This window comes from Xiphophorus hellerii, chromosome 5, assembly GCF_003331165.1.
Source record: "Xiphophorus hellerii strain 12219 chromosome 5, Xiphophorus_hellerii-4.1, whole genome shotgun sequence".
Classification (NCBI taxonomy): domain Eukaryota; kingdom Metazoa; phylum Chordata; class Actinopteri; order Cyprinodontiformes; family Poeciliidae; genus Xiphophorus; species Xiphophorus hellerii.
Genome location: NC_045676.1, coordinates 27,411,634 through 27,421,514, shown reverse-complemented (window position 1 = coordinate 27,421,514; position 9,881 = coordinate 27,411,634). Strand labels below are relative to the sequence as shown.

The 9,881-nt window shown below is 43.4% G+C and overlaps 1 protein-coding gene across 1 annotated transcript; it reads right to left on the bottom strand.

Moving 5' to 3' along the window:
• Window positions 1–2,783: 2,783 nt before the first annotated feature.
• Window positions 2,784–9,731, bottom strand: cbx6a (chromobox homolog 6a). Its single transcript, XM_032564290.1, has 5 exons — window positions 9,246–9,731; window positions 7,995–8,038; window positions 7,795–7,860; window positions 5,539–5,605; window positions 2,784–4,045 (listed from the first exon to the last, which is right to left on the bottom strand). Exons 1-5 carry the CDS (start codon window positions 9,312–9,314, stop codon window positions 2,849–2,851), a joined length of 1,443 nt encoding a protein of 480 aa, XP_032420181.1. The 5' UTR covers window positions 9,315–9,731; the 3' UTR covers window positions 2,784–2,848.
• Between the last annotated feature and the right edge of the window lie 150 nt (window positions 9,732–9,881).

Below are 9,881 nucleotides of genomic sequence, written 5' to 3'. Positions count from 1 at the left end.
ACTAATATCAGACATCGATATCGGTTCAAATTTTCATATTGATACATCCTCAGAGAAAAGTTACTCAAAAGATTGTTGCTAGGAAACCAAAGAGTGAGTGGGGTTAGTTGATGCCAGCAAAATAGCTAAGCTGGACGTGAAATGTTGAGCAGCTTAAGTCTTTGCTCTGCCTACATCGCCCAGAATGCTGTGCCATTCTGGATCAGTTCAGTGAAATTATGTATGATGTATTATCTATTCATTATGATCACATGTATGTCGTAATATATATTGTTATATGTAATGGAAACGCAGCTAGTATCATGAAACATGGGAAGACGGATAAAGCTAAATACAGGGCGGTTCTGAAGGAAAACTAGCTACAGGCTAGAAAGCGAGGACAACAAGCCCAAATGTTCAGCCAAAACTACAACTGGATGGCTTAGGAATGAAAATGCACAAGTTATACAGTACCTAAAAGAGAATCCGAGACAAAACCTAAAAAACGATGTGCAGAATCTGGCTGAGCTCAGCAGAAATAGATGCCGACTCAGGGGAGGGTGAATACTAAACCCTGCTTCTTTTACCCCCCGCATCACATTTACGCCATACTTTGTTTTAGTGTATTCCAAACAACTCAAGTTTGTGGTCTTAAAGGGAGAAAATGTGGAAAAACCAAACGCCTCTAATGTTCCACAGATGTGAAACATCAGCCCATAAAAATCACAGAATCAGAAACAGTGGTTGGTTCGTTTAGCTGGTTGCTTCTGGACCTTCGAGACCTTCCTGGGCTGAGAGGCTAAGAGCGAATGAAGCAGCTGAAGAAGGAAGCTGTGAAGGTTTGGGAGAAACTGAAGCAAGAAGTACGAATTTTGGCAAATTCAAAAGTTGGTTTTGCATTGAAATACGTTCCTACTCTGCGTTTGTACCCATGTGTGTAAGACTGAAGAGGGAAAAAAAAAAGGCCTCGAGAAGCGGATCGACTTCACTGAGCGTGTTTTTCGATGCAGTCAAGTGCATTGCATTCACCTCGCTGTACTGACGCAGTCTTCAGAGTCTAAGTGCAAAAAAACACATCTCTAAGTTAAAACATCGGACCCCCCCGTCCGATCACGTCCGGAGGGGTCAAAAGCTTGACCAAACACCCCCTGGTGTTGCTGATGGCAAAAAACATGGGAACGGAGAGTCCACTTTGATAATGGGCAAACTCCTTTCACTTCCAGCAAGTGTGCTTGATGAGAGCCCGCACAGCAGATGGGTGAGAGACGCGCTGTTAGGACAACTGGTATTTGCGACAAACAGGCCCCTCCCCCCCCCCAGCATGTGTGTACCAAGTGAAAGAAAACAAATTCTGTTTTCTGGCACATGTGTGGCGCCAGTTGGATGTAATATGGCAATCTAAATGGCAAGAAGGCATGCAAGCTGCCTCTTTTTCTTTTAGAAAAAATATGTTTTCTTGTAGTATTTTATGGCTGAGTGTTATTTAGTTACATTATATTTGAGGGTTTCCCCCAGTCTATTAAAAGCCTGATGGGCCACCAGGCTTTTCTTGCCTCCCACCACCAGGGTAAGAGCTCCTTGTTTATTTTAAAAGGAAGTTTTTTTTATTAACACACCAATAACATTGATAGCAAAGATGGGTTTATAGTTAAAGAGACAGTATTATGTTTACAGGCTCACAGTGCCATATTATAGCACAATCAAGTAACTATGTTAACTACTTGTCAAAAGAAATTACATATACTGTATATATATATACAGTATATATATATATATCAAATACGACTTAAAATAAATTTTACTTTGTAATTTAGCACTTTTAAATTGGACCTCTGTCGCTTTAAAAACTCCTTCAGGAAGTCATCACAACATTGTTCCTCTATTAACCCTTTAACGACATTTTTACCAGGGTTGCACTGAGAAGTAGCTAGCATAATGAGCTCAGCAGATGTGCAGTTACACCAGGTGTTTGCTAATTGCTGACTGGCTAGTCTGAAGGAGCCGAGTGAGAGAGGCAGAAGCTCGGAAACTGCAGCTCAAAGGAGTTGCGTCTCGAAGACAGTGCCAGGTTCACCCAGGCGTGTTACGCAACTGAATGGTTGCCATGGAGACTAAAGGATTTCTCAAACATGCATGAAAGAATCAAGGTAACAACTAGGTATGTTTTTGATGAGAGAATATTATAACATGATGTAAAGCTCAAAAAAGTAGATTTTACATAAAACTGCCCCTTTAAAGCATCGAACTGGGTGCAAGGCCGAGATGGCGGACCAATCATCCTCGCACACTCTGGTTGTGTACCTCTGTATTTTTGTAATCGGCTAATTTTCCCTCAAAATTGTCTATTCGGAAGGTGTTCTCGCAGAGCAGCTTCGCCTGTAAACGATCCCTCTATGAAGGCTGTCTTTTCAGTGAGTATCGCACCAAAGTAAACGTCAAGTGCAAAAGACTCACCGCTTGCTTGACTCGCTCAACACAACTCTCTAAAAGCGCAACTATAAAGGCTGAGTCTTGCTTTAAGAGGTTTGCGCTGAGCGGGCAGAGAGACTGATGTGAGAGCATATTTGTTTCCAGTCAACTTTTAACATTCTTTAACAAAAAAACATGGTGGGCCGCTGGTGGACTGCCCTAGAGCACTGACCACTGGGTTCAGCAAATTCTCTGGGGGAAACCCTGCATTTCATTGAGTATCTAACAAATAGATTATCTATAGCGTATCTAACCGCTCTGTAGAGAGGGTAGAACAGGGCTTAAGTGGCAACACTGGCATGATATACTTTATATATATATACATATATATATACATATATATGTATATATATATAGTTTTCTATCCCAAATGGCATTACAGTTTGTATTATTGGATTTCTTATGGCTTCGGGACGGAGGAGTCCTCGGACGTTGCGGCGGCAGGAGGTGTGGAGCCGTTTTCCACGCTAGCGGAAGGCGAGGCGGGCCCTGACGCCGGAGAGGGAAACTCTTTTATGGTGACCGTAACGAGGTTGGTGGTTACATCAGTGACCACCACGTCCTTGCAGCTTGGTGCCATTTCCGGGTGCCAGTCGGGGTCTCCCTCAGCGGGGACCCTTTTGGATTCAGGGGGGGGCGAGGATTGTTCTGGAGCCACGGAAGAAACCGTGGAGGGAGCTTTGTGCTGGCAAGGACTTCTGGCTTCCTCAGAGGCTTCGGAGCAGTCCATGGCATCTTCGTCCTGATCTTCCAAAGATGGAGACGGAGAGGGGGGGACTAGGATTTTGTTTGCTTCTGAACATGAGGCATTTTGGGTTTCTGGAGATTTACTGGATTTTGACTCCTTGGAGGCTTCTGTGGCAGGCTGAGGGTGTTTAGCTGTGACGTTGGTGGAGGTGGAGGAAGAAGAAGACGAAGGAGGCAGTGCCTGGCGCTGTGAAGAGCTGCTGTTGCTGTGCCTGGCTCCTGAAGTCGAGCTGGATCCCGTTTGGGAGTGAAAGGACATGGGCCCGCCACACTGCAGCCCGAAAGGCTTCCCGTACATGGGGAAGCCCAGCATCTTTAAAGGAGGCTGGAAAGGTCTGTAGGGGGCCTCCCCCTTCCTGCCGATGATGCGATTACGAGACGGGATGTTTTGGCGACCCGTCTGCACGTTCCTGGAGCCCGCCGCGCCGCCGCCACCCCTGCCCGGCTTGTCGATCACCTTCAGGTTGAGGATTATCCGGCCCCTCTTGACTTCTCGGGGTTTGACCCGGCGGTTCAGGATGCGGACGGTCTCGGAGAAAGGGGAGACGTGCATGCGGGACTGGAAGCCACTCGAACTGGAAAAGGCGGGCCGCGTGGGATCTGCGCGAGGCAGGGGGCGCCTGGACATCCGGTGGCAACGGTGAATGTCTTTCTTCAACTTGTGGGTGGCCGCGAGAGAGTTGAGTTTGGGGGAAGGTGCTGGCGCTGACGACGAGGAGGAGAATGGTAAAGCATTAGGAGCAGCAGAGGAGGAGGAAGATGCTCGACTGGAAGCGGTTGAGGAGGACCGAGGCGTGTTCTGCCGGCTGCTGGAGGCGCGACTGGTGGGCTCTGCTTTCTGACCGCGACCCTGAGGAAGATGGTGAAGTTAGAAATCTTATAAAATTAAAAGAACAAGAGCTATTTATCTTTTTAGCTGTATTAAGATGGGCTGCAATATTTTAGTTAGTACATGTGGCGATATTAAGCTACGTAGAAATATTCTATATTAGCAAATATCATGTAGGAAATTCATTAGAATCAAAAGATTTCAGTAAACAGTGGACAACCAGGGATTCACTGACACAACTGCCTACGAAAAGCTGAAATCCGAAAATACTTTACTCCCCCCAAAAAATGCATATAACTGCATATTTTAACAGTTCAAACACCAAATATACCTTAATATGTATTAACAAGCACAGTGGAAACTGTTTTAGTACCATCTATGGTTTTCCGTTCATGGAGCTACAGCCAATCAATGGCAAGGACAACGAATGGAGCTCCTGGATTGGCTGCTTTGCAAACACCAGCCAATGGCGTGACAAGCAGCACTAAATGTCCAAATAGTTCAGTTTTCTCAGCTGCATTTTATTTGTGGTTGCGAATGTGAGGAAACAGAACTGCTGTGTAAGCATATTTCATCCGATTCAAAATAAAAGCATGAAAATGAACATCTAAGTACGTGTAGAATTTTTAACAGCTGATAAGCTAAAGGTTAACACAGACTTTAAAACGTATTCATGTGAAAGTTTACAAAAAAGCCAAGTAAATTTGTGCTTTAAAACTCATCTGGAGAAAATCAATTCAGGGTAAGCTAAATGTGCTAACATTTTTAAAGCTAGCAAAAATGCGAAAGGGCTAAATCAAAATTTAGCCCCTCTATTAGCAGAAGTGTGCCCAGCACTGATTGTATCTCAGTAAGCACAGTTCTGTAACACATCTATTGGTCAAAATTATTGTTTTAAGACTTCAGAACACCCACCTTAGATCAAAACACTTTAGAAAAACATCATGATATCAATGATAATAATCATTGACTACAAAAAATACCAAATATCTATGGATTTTTTTGAGAAAAAAATATTTTAATTAGCTTTGACTGAGCTGAAAGTGGTGTGGAGAAAAGATGGAGTTAAGTGGGTCAAAGTTCCCGTCTGAGGAAGGCAGGCCTTGCTACCTAAACACAAAACATGACACGGGACGTGTGCAATATCTGGCTTTTGCGCCTTTCTGACAGCGCTGTGAATTCTCAGGCTGATTTCTAAAAAAAAAAAAAAAAATGGCTGAGTGAAAAAGAAAGTAGGTCAGCTCAAATGTCTTTCTGCCAGCTCCACCTTGTTTTCATCTCATTTAGTAATGACAGAACATGCACTGATGCGGGAATCGAAAATAGACATCAAAAGAACTCGATGGCCTGCTTGTAGACGCCATGCTCCAGTTTCCTGCAACGGGCTGAAAAAACTTGGATATTTTATTGTATTTTACAGTTGAGAGGGAGCTTTCTAATCGCCTAGAACTACATAATGAACATTTCTATTCATAAACAAGAGCTGTGTAAAAAACAAAAAGTAGAAGTCATACCTTTGCCACAACGTTTTTGGGTTTTGGCCCACGTTTTTTGGGTCCGTGCATTTCCCTCTCCCGTTCCCTACAAAAAGAAAAAAAAAAAAAGGGAAAACTTAATTAAAACTGAATGAGGAGCAGGCAGATAGAGCACCAGAAGTCACATTTTAATTGGGCCTTGTTCTCATCCTCCCTCTCTGTTCTCTCGTGTCCAATTTTGTTTCCATTTGATGTGTCAGTTTTAGCTCTGACTGCTTGGGTTTCCTGTAAACATCTCTGAGAGCAGCATGGGTCTTTCAAGTGGCTTGGAAGGACACACAAATAGAAAGCTTCCTCAGATAAACTTTTCAGAAGCAGTGACGAAGAACAGAAAAGGCGAAACAGAAAAAGGCAAACACCAGCTTGAAGTACATGAATGAAAATGAAAATCTACATTAACGTCTTTATGGGAAGACGCAGCGGTTTCGTGAGTGACTAAGTAACGGTAACGGATTATCTGGCATGTTTCTCACTACGCCCACATGATGTCTACAAGAACAGTCTGGGGATGCGTCACCCTGCTCTGTTTCACCAAGTGTTCCAAGCGAGAAGGCAAAGACGGGTCTTCTCAGCAAGAATGTACAATCTGACACTTCTGTGTTTACTTGGAAAACCTTCTGATAATCAAGGACTGGGAATATCCCGAAAAGCTCCTTTCATCTTTGGAAACAGAGGATTAAGCCATGTTTTTTCCCCTATGTCCAGCTAAATTGAGATCATTAGTCAGAGAAGCAGGTGACTCTTTTTCTTCCGACAGGAAAGCCGGTTGATGTTGATGGGATAATGGAAGGAGCTAAAAATATGGCAATCCTGGGAGGAAAATCTACTTAGCAGCTTCAAAACACTTCAGAATGAGGCGGTTAAAGACCTTCTGACAGGAAGATGACCCTAAACATAGAACTAGAGCTACAACAGACCGCTTGATCCCTCATTTCTACTGAGTGGTACAACACGAGTCATGTGATTGGGTACGCCGCTTTGTCTCTCCATTGCATAAGCGGCTCTAACAACCGACCTGTCCCACACAATTCCCGGGCCCCCTTCATTTGTAAGTCAGTAGCAAAGGTAGGGTTAAGGTGGAGCTACTGCCATCACACAACAACTCAAAGCGGATGTCCACCACATATACTGCAAAAGTAAATGGGTAGAAATCGTGGTGTGTAGAGGTTACTGATTACAATACTTTGTTTTGGTATGTAACATAAAATCCCACTGAAACATAATGCTTGTGGCGATAGCAAGGCAAAACGTGGAAAAGGTCTATTTTTGTGGGGAACCTTATCCATCTTTCGCGTCCTTGAGATGACAAGAGTGCAATTTTCTCTGCTTCCATCCGTTGGCGCGGCAACGTCACAGCTCCAATCATGATAACACGATAAACAGGAGAACGCTGTACGCTCCGATAAACATGACTAACTCTGCAGACTCTCATCACAGCACAGCGCTCAAACTGCAGCGGCTTCAGTAAGCTGGAGACAACCTCCGCTCTGCAGAAACAAAAGTCAGCACCGAGGTCGTTTCTACCCACGGCTGTAACCCTTGACACAGAGTCTCTGTGAAAAGCGGGATGTACTCGTCTTTTTTTGTTTTAATGCGCTTATTGACCTTTACGCAGATTTGCCCTCCGTAATGCTAATTCAGACATGCTATTCTGTGAAAATCAAAAGTGCTGTTACTTTGTTATTGTTCCTTTCACTTTGCTTCTCTTTGGGAAACTTTTGTGCGAAACAAACACGAGAAACACGGACACCGGATACAAGACTTAAAAACATATAAGTTTATGCGACGCATGGATTTTATTCTATATAAAATAGACGATTGGACAATATACAAAAAGAAAAAAAACAATCAACAGCCTTTGTTAATATGTAACATCATAGCTTTTGTTTTATCTTTACTCTGTGCTGAATTCTCCTTGTTCATCTGATAAAAAAAATTATGACCATGTTGTTTACATAAGTTGCTTAAAATCACATTTATGCTACAGCGAATAATGCATTCACTACTAAGAGTAGAGCATCCCTTTGTTTTATTTTTTAAGACGTTTTCATTACATCTACATCCCTTATACGTGAAATGACACCAGCTTCCACTTTAATCCAAAATTATGTTTCCCCTAATTTTGGAGCTAATTTTTATAAATCTTATCTTATAAATTAACAGAAGAAACCATGTATGAAAAGGTGAAAAGACTCTTTTAAAAAAAGCTGAAATTAAGGAACTGAATTGACTCACTTTTGTTCAAAACCCAGAAGGAGCCTGTCGTCCAGGATGTTCTCCTCTGGCTCCCAGGTGCTGTGCCTAAGCAGCAAAGAAATAAATAACAAAAAACATGAGGTCATGCAGTCGACCAGAAATTAATTTAGCTCATTAGCAGCAGCACAGCAGAACGTGAAAGGATGCCAGATCTGAAGCACTTGGAATAAAACACTCACTTCATTGCCCATCCCTTCCATTTCACCAGATATTCAAGTCTTCCCTGTAAGAGAAAATAACACGGATTATAAAAAAAAAAAGAAAGAAAAGAAAGCAGTGACAAAATTTTTTAAAACTTTAAACTTGACTTGGGAATCCTCTGCAAAAAAATGTGTCCACATATGTTACTGACTGCAAATTTTCCATTAGCAGTCATTGTGAGTTTTAAAAGAACAAAGCACTTCATCCTTCTTTATTAGAGGATCTTTGCACTTTTATTGAATGGAATCTCTCTATTTAGAGAAAAAGAACATTCAGTCCTGATTCTTTGTAAAAAAAAAATCAGTGTTGTTTGTTGCATTGTCATAACAAAATCCAGCTAAAACAAGTCTACTCTATTTTTTTAAATCATTTTTATATTAAAAATATACTGCTCAGACCCACATAACTTTAGCCAAAGTTAATAACCCCCATAAGGGGTCTGAAGCCCTACATGTGTCTCTAGATCTGCCGGTTGCAGCAGACCCCCTGCTCTCGAAGAAAGCTACGCATTAAAGTCAAACTCCTGTTTTTTGAGTTTCTAAATTCTTGTCTGTTTTTAGACTTTCATGCCTTGTGCACATTGAAGGCGTACAATGAATGCACACAAAGTGAAAAGGCATTTCTCGTCTGAAACTTGCAACCGCAGCCCAACTACACCAGTCTGACGTTGGTCCAACATAATCCATATAGCATCTTCCAGAACATACTGGCCACACGAAAACTTCTGGAAGTCCTTCCTTCACCGACCATGCATGATAAAAAAAATCCCTTCTAATGAAGTTTCGGGATTAAAAGACCAACATTTTAGTACGAGCTGCTTTTAAGGTTCCGTTTGAGGCAAACCTCTAACGTGATTCTTGAAGCATTAAAGGTTTTAAAACTGCACACTTTGACTCTATAGCTTTAGCCGCAATTAGCTGGCATGAAAAAATAAATAATGCCCTCCTCTCTGCTTAGCACAGCCCACATCGGCGGTGCTCGGATGTATTGTTCTTTTGCAGCTAGCCGCGTCTTTGTGTCGCTTTTCCTTTTATTACTCTGCCCCCAGTCTCGGTGTAAAAGCAGCGGCTGGGACGAGCGTTAGCTTTAAGCTAGCCACGGCTATCAAACTGTCGGTATCCGTCAACCACAAGGCCGCCATAGCGTTGCATATGAGACGGCAGACCCGGTCACAGCCTATAGACGGGACCGCGCGCCGTCACCAACATCTGCAGCGACGCGACGCTCACCTTACGGACGCGGCGTTTCAGTATGGCTTCCGCCGCGAAAATGCGATCTCCCGCCGCAGAGAGCTCCATGCTTGCTCGGCCCAACTAAGCTGCCTGGCGTCGGTTTGTTTCTGTAAAGTCGGTGAGCTCCGCGGTGTCTGCTGTAGTATAAGACCAACTGCGAGGGGAACACACACACACACGCGCTTTGTCAGTGTGTGTGTGTGTGTGTGTGTGGAGCAGAAACAGCAGCGGTGCCGCGGCCAACCCAAGTCACATGTCCGGGGTCATCCTTGGTTGCCACGGCAACTGACCCGCGCGGACTTGGAGGATGCGAAGAGCCGCGAGCGGCTCGGAGCGCTAAAACGCGCTGCTGCAACGTCACACTTTACGTTCAGGGATCGATACTTTCTCCATTGAAGGAATAGTGTTACCTTCAGAGCGGCTTCATAAAGTCTTTCCAGATGGTTTTCGTTAGAAAAACAGCCAACAAATAAACCTTAAAAAGCCTCGGCTGGGCGTCAGTTGCAGATATTAGTCTTTCATGTAAGAATAAACACGTTTCTGACATTCACACACCGCGTTTCAACATCAGTGTACTACTGTGTTTGTGGGGAAACTTGCCTTGCAGTCTGGTGAAGGATATAAACTACACAA

Excerpts from the sequence above, each read along its gene's own strand:
- cbx6a (XM_032564290.1), bottom strand. The coding sequence starts at position 9,314 with ATGGAGCTCTCTGCGGCGGGAGATCGCATTTTCGCGGCGGAAGCCATA. Across the intron at positions 8,039-9,245 it reads TGAAACGCCGCGTCCGTAAG|GGAAGACTTGAATATCTGGT; the intron begins GTGAGCGTCGCG and ends TTTCTCTTACAG. Across the intron at positions 5,606-7,794 it reads CTTCTGGGTTTTGAACAAAA|GGAACGGGAGAGGGAAATGC; the intron begins GTGAGTCAATTC and ends TTCTTTTTGTAG.